Source organism: Etheostoma cragini, chromosome 3 (genome assembly GCF_013103735.1).
Source record: "Etheostoma cragini isolate CJK2018 chromosome 3, CSU_Ecrag_1.0, whole genome shotgun sequence".
NCBI classification, from domain to species: Eukaryota; Metazoa; Chordata; class Actinopteri; order Perciformes; family Percidae; genus Etheostoma; species Etheostoma cragini.
The window spans coordinates 8,743,808-8,759,214 of record NC_048409.1 but is presented as its reverse complement, the minus strand read 5'-3'; the positions used below and the strand labels follow the sequence as shown (position 1 = coordinate 8,759,214).

The 15,407-nt window shown below is 40.9% G+C and overlaps 1 protein-coding gene across 1 annotated transcript in view; it reads left to right on the top strand.

Moving 5' to 3' along the window:
- Positions 1–1,958: 1,958 nt before the first annotated feature.
- akap1b (A kinase (PRKA) anchor protein 1b) overlaps positions 1,959–15,407 on the top strand; it is a 33,147-nt gene continuing 19,698 nt past the window's right edge. The window contains exons 1-2 of the mRNA XM_034866678.1: positions 1,959–2,157; positions 7,397–9,027. Coding sequence (XP_034722569.1) covers positions 7,422–9,027 — 1,606 coding nt within the window. The 5' untranslated portion in view covers positions 1,959–2,157; positions 7,397–7,421. The remainder of the gene's footprint in view (positions 2,158–7,396; positions 9,028–15,407) is intronic.

Below are 15,407 nucleotides of genomic sequence, written 5' to 3'. Positions count from 1 at the left end.
TAAATCACGTACTACGGACAATTTCTGTTAAAATATACAGTCAAACAACTGTTAATTTACAGATATTTCTTAGAGTGTGGTGTGTTGTATATCTGTTTCAGTTATCACCGTTTTGAATGTCATTGATGTTCAGAAAAACCTTTTGTTAACAAAAATCTGTCTTTAGCCGGCACAATTAACGTTACGGGGGAATTGCAGTAGCTAATGTTAAATGTGCTAAGCAATTGTCTCTAACATGTCAAAATAAACATGTCAAAATAAACAAATAAACTGCAGTTATCAGTTAATACTGGAGAGGATTTTAAGATTGATCTATTGACTTTCAATGTGCATTTTAAAAAGCTTAATCATTTAAAAAGTATAAATAGCAGAAAAGAAGTTAAAGATGTCCCATCATGTGCTTAATCCTTGTGTTGTCCTTGGGTCAAATTGACCCGTTTCAAAGTGTTTTATATGAGAAATATGGATTTCTTTCAACCAAATTCCCTAAGAAAACATGGATGATTACATACAATATTTTCAGGCAATCTTAATGATTATGTTTATTGAATTTTTGGGGTGCTTTATTGAATCTTATAGCATTTGAATTCTTTTTTTTTTAATGGTTCCAAAACAGTATCCAGACTAAACTTTGACATATACCCATCTGTGATCCACTCAACATCCTCAGATCTTAACTATTAGTCAAAATAATTAGTAAGTTCTGCCTTTTTAATTAAAAACCTGTGTATAATTTGATATAAAAGGTTTGTTGACCATGAATTCCAAGAATAAGTGTGTAACCTATTATTAAATCAGCTCAGTTTTTTTTTTTAAAGCGCCAATAGAACGGAAAAAGTGACAAATAAATCAGAAAAAGCTACAAAAACATTAGAAAAGCAAAAGAAAATGTTCATTTTCAATTTTGACCTGGAAGAACAAGTTCATGGTTTACAGGAACACAACTTAAAACTGCTGAATTAAATTTTTCAGGTCAATTTTATTTATAGTATCAATTCATAACAAAAGTTATCTCAAGACACTTTACAGATAGAGTAGGTCTAGACTACACTCAAGAAGTTACAAGGACCCAACAGTTCTAGTAGTTTCCTCCAGAGCAAGCAACAGTGCGACAGTGGCGAGGAAAAACTTCCTATTATGCAGAAACCCTGGCCAGATCCAGGCTCTTGGTAGGCGGTGTCTGACGGGCCGGTTGGGGTTAGTGGAAATAACAAAAATAGAAAAAAATAGTATTAGTAATAGTGGTAGTAGTATGTATCACACAATGATTTGAGGGACCCAGTCAAATAGCGTCTTGGTTTACTAAAAACTAAACTGAAACTCAAACTAGCAAACAAAATCGGAAATTAAACTAAATTTAAAATGAAATACTAAAGTCAAAACCCGTTCACAAAAATTCAAAATAACTTATCAATGTTAATACTGATGCGGCCACCACAAAAACATCAATTGTAACACTGTACATGAAAATACATAATTTTCAGAATCTTACTAATTTATTATTATTATTATTATATAATTTCAGCAAAAAATACCTGACTTGGTCCAATTTAGTAGCAGGACAGTCACTTAACTCTATAGCATAAAAATAAAAGTAGGTTACATAAAGCCATACAATTATTTGACTGATATGGTCGTGAAATATTTAATTCAATTTGATATGAAAAAAAGGTCTTAAAACGCGCTTTTTATGACGCTTGGGCACCCGCCCTTCAAAATGTCCATGCACGTCCCTGTGTTTAACCTTGTGCAGCTGCAGCCATACATTACTCTCATGACATTCAATTCAAACTCGTGCCGTGTGTCGAAAGTGATACAGAAAGTACAAATTGGTACGATTGCCATCGTGACCCAAGTGACCATAGACGCTTTTGCAGACATGAGACCAACATGTTAAATAACTGTCAGATAACGTAAAGGTCTGGTCTGAAATAAATGACTTTACTGCATTCTCAGTTAACGCGGGATTACAGACGACTTGGACACCTGTGTATCGCGAGATTTGACCAGCTGTTTAGTCTGTTTTTTTTAGACTGGTGCTGCTTGTCGGTCTACACGTGGGGAGGATCTGACTTTGCTTTCCACTGGGACACGTTTGAAAAATTCACAATATCCGTATTGCTCTCATCGTGGCGGCACCAAGGACCATAACATACTGTAAGTAAAAGTAAAAACTCTGGAGACGAAAGAGCAAAATTAGCAACGAAGGGGGAAGCCCATGCAAGACTATAACGTTAGCCATTTGCATCTTGTTCACACAGCGTGACTTAACGTAACGTTAGTTCAAATCCACTCACAGGGGTGCAACACGCGCACAGTGTATAAAGAACCATTCATTGAAATTTCCACGCGTTTCTGCAAGCTGTTTAGGGTTTACTGTGTCACCGACTTAATGCAGCACTCCCATGTCATTGAACAACTAGCCTGACGTTACACATCTTTCTCCAACTTAACAGTCAGCACACTCCAGCTAGCCTCTTTCTCTGTTGTGTAACTTAGATTACCCTAATTACTTTTCTCGTGCGGTCTATATGAATTTTCTAATCAGAGGGCCATATGTCCTATACAGTAACAAATGCGTATAGGTTGTCAGCAGTAAGAATGCACGTTTAGTTAGTTGGATATCATTTACGCCAGGCCGGCTAACACTAGTTAGCTAATACGAAGGTCTGAGGCCCATGCAGGACAGGAGCACTCCAGAAGCGCCCTTAAACCCTGCGTCAGTCTGGGACAAGCCCTCACTGGTGCGTTTTGATTACGTTTAAAGCTGTGTGATGCATTGAATTTATGTCATGGCCTAACGTGATGGTCAGACTGTGAAATTAAACTCTCAAGTGGTCCTATACACGAGGCTATCATTGTATAACTGGGGTTGTATAACCCATCGTAGTGGAATTTGCGATTAGGTGCCTTGGCATTTTAATTCGTCTATGTTCTTAGACGGTTTAGCATTGTAACCAACGTGCGGGGCTAGCCTGCTAACTTTATACTTTGTATCATGCACTGCGGCCTCCTTACCAGCCATGCTTTATTCCCAGTAGTGTAACGTTAGCGTTAGGTCACAACCACCTCTGGTAGAGGATTTCATTCCAGACAATGTTACGCCAACCTCTCTGCATCTGTCAGTCCACACTTTTTAGTCTTACTGGCAGAACGTGGTGCATGTTAGTACTGGACATGCGTGCTTATTGCGATGTAAATTGTTTTATGTTGAATTCGGCTTTCAAATGAGGCACCTTGCAACACACATTGAGTTACAGTTTCTATAATTTTTTCTCAATGCTAGCTAACTTACCTCCCCCATGTTTTGTTGTTGTTGTTTTTAAAATGGGTTGTTCTATGTAACGTCAAGGGCACACAAAAGTAGTGGTGAAGGAGGTATGGAAAGGAAAAGGTACTCGTGTGAATTAAAAAGGGGAAAGTCTCTAGCGTTAGTCCTATTTTGATATAACGTGCCCTTCGCTGAGTTAGCTAGCTACCTCATTGCGAGGAAACACAAAACTATAAAAAAATATAATTGCAGGTTCACATTGTGGTGTGTATACTAATTTGCAATTTCCATTTGCTGGTCTGTGTTGTGATGAAGTGGTCGTAACGTTACACAGCGGTTTGATAGTATTGAGGTACTTGACACATGTCAAGATTTAACGTCGACTGGATTACTTATTTTGAATCACAGTCTCGTTGTGGGTAATATTAGCATACTAGCTAGCTGTGATGTTTGGTATTAAGTCGCTGAAAGTTATTGACCCTCGTGAACAGTGAACAACCCGTTAGCTAACTAGCTCCCTCAAGGTGCTAACTCTCATCTTGTCATGTAAACTGCAACGCTAATATTTTGCTGGGCTTTGTTTATCTGACAGCTAAATTTAAGCATTAGCCTGTTGTAGCTAACAATAACGCCAACGTTAGTTTATTTAAAACTTGACTCTAGCGTTAGTAGTGCAGTGTAGCCCATATGTTGTAAGCGAAATTAGACGCCGTAACGTCACTGATGCGCTCTATAAAATGTAACTCTTTAATGATTGTGTTTCCGACTAAACCAAAACGCCGGCGAACAGTGTGAACGAATTAACATTATTAAAAAAAAAAAAAAAACTCAAGTTTCACAGGTCTGCCGGCCTTTTTTAGATGATAGTATGTCACAATTCTCTGTGCACGCTGCTTAGGTTGCCTGTGCTCAGCACGTTGTAGGGTTTGTAACAAGTAGATACAGCCTGACCGCTCCCATTTATGGACACCCAGGGCACAGTCAGAATCTTGATTTTAAGCTCCAGAAAGGAAACGGTGAACACCTGTTTGACCTGTGAGTAGAGCTCAAGATTAGTTTGACTGCTGAGCTGTTATAGTAACCTTGTCCAAGGTGAAATTAGTGTGGGCCACCATTTCATAAGCACACAAAGTGTACAGGCACATTACTACCTGTCTCTTAGTTTAGCTGTTCATATAGAAATATTTCAGTTTACAAATGTGTTCTACATTGAACATCGCAGGTGATATTATCCTGTGTGCGCGTGTTACACTATGATGCACATGACTACAACAAAAAACATCAGGAAAAGTATAAAGGAATAGGCTTATAGATGATAGAACTATTTTGTATTTATAAAAATGAAATGAGTTATTTGATGTTAGAGATATCACTTACAGCAGGGCTCTTCAACTTTCTTTAGGCCAAGGACCCCTTAGCTGGGAGACGGGGCAGGAACCCCCTACTAGATGTTGCATAAAATTAAGTTGCAAAACAAAGTGGGCCTACAATAACGTGTAGGGCAGCCTAGATCTTTTATACACACATTTTTATGATCTATACAATTATATGTTTAAAAAAAAAACATATGCACTACCTGTGTGTGTGTGTGTGTGGCTCTTAGTGGCTACCTTACCTACAGGCCAGTCACCCTCAGTCACAGGTTGATTTAGCTTTGCTTATAACAGTTTTGATTCATGTTTACGTACATTTTTTACGTACATTTTAACTTAAAAAAAAAATGGAATGAAATGGATGAATAGCAAGGTGACACTGAGACTTGTCAAACAAAATGATATTAAAGATAGGTGCAGTTCTGTAAGAAATGTATGAGGGTAAAGCTGGTTTAATCAGGAAGACACCACATTAACTGTTGAAAGTGGTCGCCGGATGTTTTTTCTTACTGTCCATTGCACAGAAACAGGGTGTTGTCTGGTAAGAGTTAAAAAATGAATGTAAAACATGCTCCTAAGTTGATTATGAATTTGCATAATAGCAGGTGATTCTTGAAAAGATGGCAAATCTTCATTTTATCTATTGAGTATGTTGTTACTAAAATAAAAGTGCTATCTAGTTCCTAAAGCTCTGGGTGTTTGTCGCTAACTGATCAGACTTAGTCAACAACCGGTAACATTAGTTCCTATTTCTGCTGTAACCAACACTAATCATTTTGAGGGAAATGGTGTGTAGTGTACAAATGCCAAATATCAGGATTGTCATTAGGGGTACAGTTACAAGGATATACACAGAAAGTTGCTTGGTATTTTCATTTGAAATTGTCTAGCAATTGTATGCCCTTGGCAACAACAATCGCATCACCCTGATGTGTGGATGGTGTAGTCTTTCTCACTTCTTTGGGAATACGTTTTCATGGCCATGCATTATTCAAGACAAGGGCCCCAGCCTCAGGAAATTCATTCATTTGTGCGTGCACCATCCAGCCCAAATGTTGACATTCTTAAAGGAGAGTCCCTACTTATTGGTCGATGAATTCATTTAATAAGTCACTTTATATAAATATATAGCCCATTGTTAGTTCTATTTTATAACCCTACTTACTGTAACAATTTTTTTACTTAAAAGTATTTTCTTACACAAACACACACAAACTTTTCCATTGTTACCTTATGTTGAAAGTATATGCCAGGACTAGGCCTGCACGATTAATCGTTATTTTGCAACAGGGGCCAAAATAAATGTTTGGCACTGCCAATTTTTTTGTCATCAAAAAAATCATGGCAGAGAATCGTGACATTCTAAGCCAAAGAAAGTGATTCAAATTTTTTACCGAATCATGCAGGCCTACCCAGGACTACTAGCCGCAGCGGGCCAGTCGTTGATCATGTAGAGCAGGTGGGAGTGCAAACAGCCATAGAGGTCAAAAGTCTGTGTCTGAGTGAGTGTGTGTGTGTGTGTCTGAGTGTGTGTGTGTGTGCCTGAGTGTGTGTGTGTGTGTGTGTGCCTGTGTGTGTGTGTGTGTGTGTGTGTGTGCCTGAGTGTGTGTTTGTTGCTAATGACAGCCGTGTCTGGAAGCATGGCAGGATGTGATTCAGTCACATCCAGACCATGTGATGCATTCCTTCTGGTGGAGGCAGGCTTGGCCACATTTGTTAAGGAAAGGCATGTCCACATGTCCTTTTTTTAACATGGACAGAGAGTCATCCGCTGTCAGGCATTGGGTATGCAGAGGGCTGTCCCAGTGTCTTCAGTTGGGTCTGATTTCCTATGTACAAGCTGACCATTTTGTAACCCTTAAGACCCTCAACTCAGACTGGGTTTTCGTGTGTTTCTGCTGGGTTTCATTCTTTGGACATTGCCCATTGAATATGATTTAATAGTGTAAAAGATTTAAATATACTGAACCACCCAGATACGCAGACACATTTTTACACATCTCAAAAGATAAGAGGTACTGGCTAGGTTGGACTGAGATTAGGACTGCACGTATATTGTTTCGGCATCGACACTGAGCTGTGCCCATGTGTAATAGTCACATTGTAGTCTGTGCAATGTCAAGCCAGGCAAATTAAATTGGACATGTCATGCCACAACTTTTTTTGCAGCGTCATACAAGAAAACTCTCACGGTTCTCGTTTTCTATGACTAATACAGTTTTCAATTAATTACCCACACAACAGTGTAGGTAAGCAGTTTCACAATAAACCTAAACTATTTTTACACTTCTCAGAGGTGGGGTCCGCACAGTTTGCCCAGGGGTTCAGCTGGCTTCACAGGAGGCTTCACATATTACATTTAACAAGCTGGAATCAGAGAATCTTTACATTTTTCATGAATAATGACTCAAACCAATTATTTAATTATTGACAACTAGTTGATTTGATCTCTGCAGGTCTAGCTTTAAATTTTCAAGAGGATTTCAGAAGATGAACTGAAAGAGTGGACAGTTTAAATACCTCCAAGTCTTTCTTGGATCTATAATATTTCCATTAATGTATATTTTATATAAATATACACTGTACATACATAATATTTCAGTATATCTTAAAGACACTTAAGCTTAAGCCTTAAATCAACATGCAATCAACAGGCAGATCCAGACCAGTTTTCCCAGATTTGCTTTATATTTTGTTCACTGTGAAATGTCCCTCAGTTAATACAAATATATGTGTCTTTTGTAACTTTCAGGTGTAGCTGTTAGTGTCCTGAGGAAATGCCGCTGAGGTTTCGTTCTATTGCGCCCTACACACTACCCGGAGTCCTTGCACTGATCGGCTGGTGGTGGTACATCTCGCGGAAGAAAGAGCGGATCATCAGCCATGACAGCGCAGAGGGGGCTCCAACCACTATGGGCCTTAGAGCATCTCCAACAGAAGGTAGCAACGGTTTGGTTGAGAAAAGCACTGTATCTCCCTCAAATGGCACAGAAAGCCCCACCCACAGACCGCCAAAGGTCGGCAACCTGAGAACAGAACATGAAAATATTTCCCCAATCCATGTCCAGGACAATGAAGCAGCACCTTCACTAAGACAAAGTTCTGAAGAAGCTGCTCCTCACCTTGACCGAAAAAGACTAGGGGAAGTCCATAAACCCTCACGCTCAACTCTACCATCACCTGGCAAAGAAGACTGCCAGCAGGTGTCAATGAAAGACCATAAACACCCAGAGAAGAGCTTAACACCTGCCTTGGTAAAAGAGCTCGATAAACACCTAGTCAACAACCCAGCCTCTCCTTCAGAAGCCATAGTAGAAGAGGTGGTCTTGCCTTGCCGGTCTACCAAAGTCACCAGCGCCTCCCCAACAGCGCACATTTCTGATGCAGAGAGGCCAGAGCCAGAAGGGGAAGTTGCAAAGCACTACAGCCCTGTGAATACACAAGCTGAAATAGTTGTTTATGCAGTCACCCCAGCCAAAGTGCAGAGAGTGATCCCATCAGAGGTGGATTCTCTAGAGACGCCCCCTTCAGAGCAGGATTTCCACCAACACATTCTAAGCAGCACCCCTGCCCCGACCCCAACCTCCATGGCCCAGACAACGGACCAAGACTCCACTACCGTATCAGAGACGCCAGAGGACATCCAGGTACACTGTGACCGTGGACAGGAGCAGGATCTGGAGCTTCTAGCAGCTGGACTCATACATGAGGTCATCTCTGCAGCAACCCAGGAGGTCCTTGGTGTTACCAGTTGCCAGGTCTCAGAAACCAGCCAGTCCAGTTGCAACAGCAGCACACCGCTGGCCGGCAGCAGACTATGCTCCCAACAGGAGCCCAGAACAACAGCACAGCAGCATCACCATCTACTGACAGGCCCCTCTCAGATAGGCTGCGAGGCCACAGAGAAGGAAGAGCTGGGGATGCCCAATGGCTGCTCCTCGGCCCCAGGATGGGAGTCTGTCGAGGTCAATCACAGGGTTCATCAGACAAACCATGCACAGAGAGGCCATTGGCCAACACCGTCGCACCAAGCGGCACAGAGTCCCCCTACTTTGCTTAACATGAAACTGAAAGGCGATGAAGCAGCGGTGCTGGGTGACGACTCTGCCTGCAGTACGTGCCACTCTGAGGATGGCATTAGCAGCGAGGACCTTCAGAACAGCATGTTTGACAACCAAACAGATGTGATCCAGCTTACGGACTTGTCTTCAAAAAATGCCACCCCACCTCAATTGCGGGCCGAGACGGCCATGGAGGCATCGTTGTTGGCTGTAACTGAAGAAAACTCATTGGATGCGGTGTGTGAGATAAAGAGGCTTAACGGACTGGGCCTGAGGAATGGAGCTCACGGGACATGTGAGGTGGAGACGGACCAGTCTGGAGGTGAGCTGTCAATCTGTTGATTCTCGGTATTGATGTAAGAAGTGTTGCTGAGCACAGCCAGACCAATAATGTTTTATGTTTGGCTGATACTAATATTGATATTTGAGAGTTTAAGAATTATTGCCATTAGATTTTGATTTTTGGGCTGCACCCTAAATGCCAATGATTCAAATCATTGGTCGAGAAGCCCCCAAGTCGAATTTTTCAGTCTAATCCGTTTCCTTTTTTTTTTTATTTTTAGCTGCGTCATTGTAAATTGAGCAAAGCAGGGCAGTGGCATGACAGGCTAAAAGTAGAAAGAGATAGAGAAAAGAAAATGGGGGAAGTCCCACAACTTGTTTCTGTTGGCTCTGATCGGTTGTGATGCTCTCCTCTCTGGGTTCAAAGTAGTTTTAGCTGACATTCCCCAGACACTTGTACAGCCTTCTCTACTGCTGCACACTGTGCATGTCAGCAGGAGATGCTCTGGGGTGCTCCAGGGTTTTCGAACCTTAAAACGCTAAAAACTATGGCCAGCATGCACATTTTTCAATGTTAAAATCTGATGTCTTCACATCACAGGTGAACAAAGGCATTAAAACGTTAGTCCTCAGATAAAACTTAAGACTTGTGTAGGCTGTTATTGGAGTTGAGTGCAGTGCTGCTGCTGTTGAAGAAAGCGTGTGTGTGTGAGTTGCAATTCTCATGTAATGTCTTTTTTTTTCACCTTAATGGGCTGTTAATAATATAATATAAATGTTAATGCATAGCACAGCCTGACAGTTTATAATTACTTTTTTCTTTATATTTATGTAAATAGTTATTTCATGTTTTTGTGTGGGATTAATTTGTTTGTGTATTTGAGAAGTTTTGTATTTTTGGTCTTTTTGCTTTTCACTTTTAAAATGAAAATAAGAAAAACGCACATGCATACCTGTAGAAAAGATTTCATATGAAATCCATTTTTGAGTCTTTTGACTTGTGGATCTGGCCTTGTGTTGTCTGTATCTAACCTAGATGCGTTTACAGCACTGTATTTTAGTCATTTGAATGACTTGGATGGGGAAAAAAAACTCCATTCTAGCCTCTGTAACTCTGTCAGTAAGGCCTAGAGTCACCCTGACACTTGTAACTAAAACTTGAGTGTTACCTTTCCAATGATGTCAGAAACGTAACATTACACTTTTTGTTACGGCCGTTAGCATCGTTATCACCCGTTTCTGGAATTTGTGCTGGCTGAGTTTGGACTGCTTTAAGTTTACTATAGTGTTGGGCTGCTGGCTAACTGTGGATGTGTCGTGTCGTGTCACCGGGGCCACTTTCATCCCAACTAACGTCCCTTAGCGGCAGGGAGTAGGGCAGAAAAAAACAGGGTGGGAGAGCTGGCTAAATTAGCATTAGAGTTGTTTTTTATCTATACAGCTAACGTTAATGCTAACGTTCATAGGCGCCGATACCGTGGATTGAGCACCCACAAGAAACACTGAGCGTCCACAAGTGCCAGACTGCCAGTAGGCTACATTCATTACAAATTAAACATTGCAGTTGGTGCTAAGTGGAGCGTGCAAGCCTGCATCATTACTCAAACCCCCTTCATCCACCACATCACTCCTGTCCTCCAACAGCTCCACTGGTCACCCGGTCCAGTTCCGTATCCAATTCAAAGTTCTCCTGTTAGCATTCAACGCCATCCACAACCCCCCCCCCCCCCCCCCCCCCCCCATATTTGTCTGATCTCCTCCAGCGTCCCACTCCCTCCCGCTACCTCCCGCTCCCTCAGATCCTCTTCCTCCGTAAACCTCTCTGTCCCCTCCGCCCATCTCACCACCATGGGGGACAGAGCATTCAGCCGCTCTGTTCCCCGTCTCTGGAACTCATTACCAGCCCAACTCAGAAACATTGGTTCATTCCCCCATTTCAAGTCTCAACTCAAAACACATCTGTTGTAAACTGCCTATTCCACTTAAATGTGTATTGCTCTTCCTTTTCCGTTGTTTTGTTGTATAGTATTTGTTTTGCGTACCTTTTGTATTTCTTTACCGTTAATACAGTCTACCCTGAGTAGTTAAAATCTATTCAACTTATGATGAGGCTAAGAAAACATTTTCTCAAACCATTACTGATAGCATTCAACATTGGTGTCTTTTATTTATTTATACTCGTTTGTAAAATTGATCCAACTTTTTAGCAAGGCATGACAGTTAATACTCCAAGTCACTGTTCTCCCTACTTAACAATATCACCCAACCCCAGGACTTTGTCCCTCCCCATTTATACACTACCTCCTTCTGCAACTCGGTAATGTCCTTTTCCACAGAAAAAAATCAAGAACATCCACCAGCATCTTGGATCAATCCCTCACCTCGGCCTCTCAGATGACTTTCACCCATCCACACCCTCATTCTCCTCCTTCCGGCTCCCCACTATCTCAGAAATCACAGACCTCACCCAGAAATCCCAGCCACCTACTTGTCCACTTGATCCCCTCCCCACACAACTTGTTAAAGCCTGCCTTCCTTCCCTGGTCCCCCTCATCTCTATCATCCACTCCTCCCTCACCACTGGAACTGTCCCTACATCGTTCAAAACTGCTGCCATCACCCCTATTTTGAAAAAACCTTCAACAACTTCCGTCCTATATCCAATCTACCCTTCATCTCCAAAATTCTTGCAATTCTCGGGGAGCAGAGCGGCTGAATGCTCTGTCCCCCATGGTGGTGAGAGGGGCGGAGGGGACAGAGCATTCAGCCGCTCTGCTCCCAGTCTCTGGAACTCATTACCAGCCCAACTCAGAAACATTGATTAATTCCCCCATTTTCAAGTCTCAACTCAAAATTTATTTAAAACTGCCTATTCTACTTAAATGTCTATTGCTCTGCCTTTTCCGTTTTGTTGTATTGTATTTGTTTTGCTGTATGGTATTTGTTTTGCTGTTTTATATATATGAATACCCTGTGCGTTGTCCTTGAGTGCCGCCAAGAAAGGCGCCTTTTCAACAGAAAAAACGATTATTAATACATTTCCATGTTATTTAGAGCAATTGATAGTAGGTGGAAAGCTTAAATTGTGACGCAGTGAAAAGAAATTGTGTGAATTACGGATTCCCTGATTTATCAACCGCTAATCATTATTGGTCGATACCTACTAAAAACAAGTGAACGGACGATCTGCATTAGTCTCTTCTAGCCGCTGATAAACTACTACACTAGGGATGTCACAATTACCACGCTAGAAATGTTGACGGTAACAATTACCCTTTTCATTTTAAAATATGATCTTTGATGTGGATTTACCACGGTGTTTAATCCTTTCCAGCTTCAACCAAGGCAGGGCAGGCGCACTGCGTTCAGACAGGAGAACAGGACAGAATGTAGCAGAATGTTTCATCTTTTTTTCTTTTCTTTGTAAAAGTGATATGGGTAGCCCAGAAAATAAGTTAAAACTATTCTGTAGCTTGCTAACTTTCCTTGGATCCAACTGAATCTCCTGATATAGGCCACACCATTTACGACTACACTTTTATGCGCAAAAAATTGCAATTTATTAATTTTTTAATAATAAGTTTTTTTTTTTTACTCTTCCTAGCGCGTGTGATTGATCTGCACAAAAATTGACACATAGCATCTCCAAACCAACCTGACAAAGTTGTTAAAAGAATGTTTTATAGGATAAAAATTGTGCATGTTGCACACAAACAAATCTGTGTAGCTAATTATGAAAACACCAACTTTGCTGTATCTCGACCAAAATGAAGGCTATCAACATGATACTTTAGATTAATGTTTGCCATAACCTTCTAAAGGTCCCCCACACATTTAAAAAAAACAAAGCCACTAGGGGGTACTCAAAGTACAAAAAATGTGTATCTCTTCTGATTTTTGCGAAATTTGGAGGGAACCATCTAGGGCCACTCCTGAGGCCACCCCTACAGTGGGGTACTGATTGGCTATGGCATATGGGACCCACGTTTGGATTCACACTAATGTGAGCAATTTTAAATAGACAGGGTAGATGTACAGGGTAGATGTACAATTACACAAAAATTACACAAATTACACATGTGGACCACTAGGTGTCAATATACTGTTTTTGCATTTAACTCCCGCATTACACATTTCAAATTAAAAACCTTACATCCACCTGTTCACTGAAGTTTTTTCGCAGTATCGCGCAATGCTTGAAACCCACTTTTTTGAACTTGTTCTAGGCCGTGCGACAAATCTGCACAAAACCTGGTACGTAGCATCTCCAGATGGCCCTGACAAAAAGTTATTCAAAGAATTTTGCTACGTTAAAGTATGCACATTTGACGACCAAACAATTTTTCCTAGCTAGCTACGAAACACACATCATGCATCATATCTCGGAAAAATTAAATGTTATCAGCTAAAGGCTCTTTGAGATGATGATGATGAATGCTCTTTCACAATGAGATTATTGTTCATTGTCCCACTCTAATGCTCTGAGCCAAATTTGGCGAAGATTGGCCATTAGGGGACACTATAATCAACGTTAATTTATTTTGGCCGATAACTCAATGATTTATTCAAATGGTAAATTTGTGATTACAATATCTCTGCCACAGTACATGCTATTGACAGAAACTTGTGATGAATGTTTACCATGCCGCTTTGAGGCTCTGTTGCAAATTTGGTGAAGATCGGCCATTAGGGGTCGCTGTAGCCATTGTAGACCAGTTTCGGTCCATCTATTCAATGTTAATGGCATATTTGCAACAGCAATGTACCGCAGACCTTGCCGCTCACACCTATATTTCCTGGCGTTTGCCAGATTTACGCATTGGGTCCCACTTTTGCGGGCTCCCACGGTTATCTTGGACCACTCGGGTCTGGGGCGTCTGGAGTCTGAAGGCTTGGGCCTCGGTCATAATTGTTAGCAGTTCCAGTGTTCATAATAAGTCAGATGCTTATTAATGTGCATTATGATTTGCTGATATTTCAGAACCACATACAACTTCATAGTTAATTTTATGTTGGAGTTGTAAATAAATCTTCTTGGATCTCAAAGTCAGACATCTCTGGTTCAATATCTTACCAACTACAGCCGGCTAGTGTTTCTGTAGCCAGTTTTCAGTAGTTTTTACAAGTCTGTTGCCTATATTTTTGTAATATAATAAATATTGTCACACTATTTGAAACTGTTTCAGATTGTGTAGGCCCATCAGTGCTTCCTGGACATATTGAGCATACTTTTAAAAATATCTTGCTAACAAACTGTGATAGTTTTGGTCACTGTAACCGTGAGGTTTAATTTTTTACCGTTACAAGAGCAACAACTGCATGTCTGTGACTGATGTAGACAGTATAAGAAATGGACAATTTGACTCAGTTGTGTTCAACGGAGACCAGTGAAGGCTATTGGAAGCACTTTTCTAGTGATGGCTGAGCATTACTGCGCAGTCCCCAACTGAGCTTAAAGACGTAGATGTGACATGAGCAACCTGTCTGAAAGTTGTAAGTCTTCTGGTAGCTCTGCCAAGAAAGTCCCAGTCATTCCCAATCTTGCAGAGACGTAGAAAATAGTTATGTTAGGTGATGACATAGTCACAGGCTAACTCTGCTAAAACGCTTATTAACTTTAGTTATTAAACTTAAACAGCTAATGTAAGTCAAAACAGCCTGCAAGCTTATCCTGTACTGTAATGGTAATTCCTCTACCATGTAACAGTAAGTCACGTGGTTCTGAAACAAAGCCATTTTTTACCATAATGTGAGATACAAGGTAGGCCTGCACGATGTTGAAAAGATCTTACATTGCGATATTTTTTCCCCTGCGATATATATTGCGATATGAAAAAAGTAATTTTTAAAAGATGACATAAAAAGCTCTATTTGGAAATAATAATTATTCATTCCCAACTACTGCAGTGATTTTGTAGGGGAGTGCATCTACATAGAAAAAGGATCTTTTCTAGTGTGAACCATGTGCTGTGACTAACGTTACTCTTCTGAAGGGGTTTTGGAGAGAGACATCAGGTAGAAATACGTTGGATGACGCCCACTAGCAACAAACTGTGTATCCAAGAACATTAAAATCAGTGTAAATTATGTTAGATCAGACACAGGCTTCTGTAGTAGATTGGTGTTACATTTCCAGTGTCGTGGCTCCAAACTGTTACGGTAGTTGACAGACGGACCCCTTGGTTCTCTAGGCTAACTATATTAGCTTTAGCTTGGCTGGTTGCAGCTTTCTGCGAGGGGAAAGGGCCGGGAGACATTGTGATTATGTTGCATTAATCAGATGATATATTCCGTCTTTGCAGCGAACATGAAACATTGACTACTGTAGCTTCAATGACTACCCATTGAAAACTACACTCACCGGCCACTTTATTAGGTACCCCATGCTAGTAACGGGTTGGACCCCCTTTTGCCTTCAGA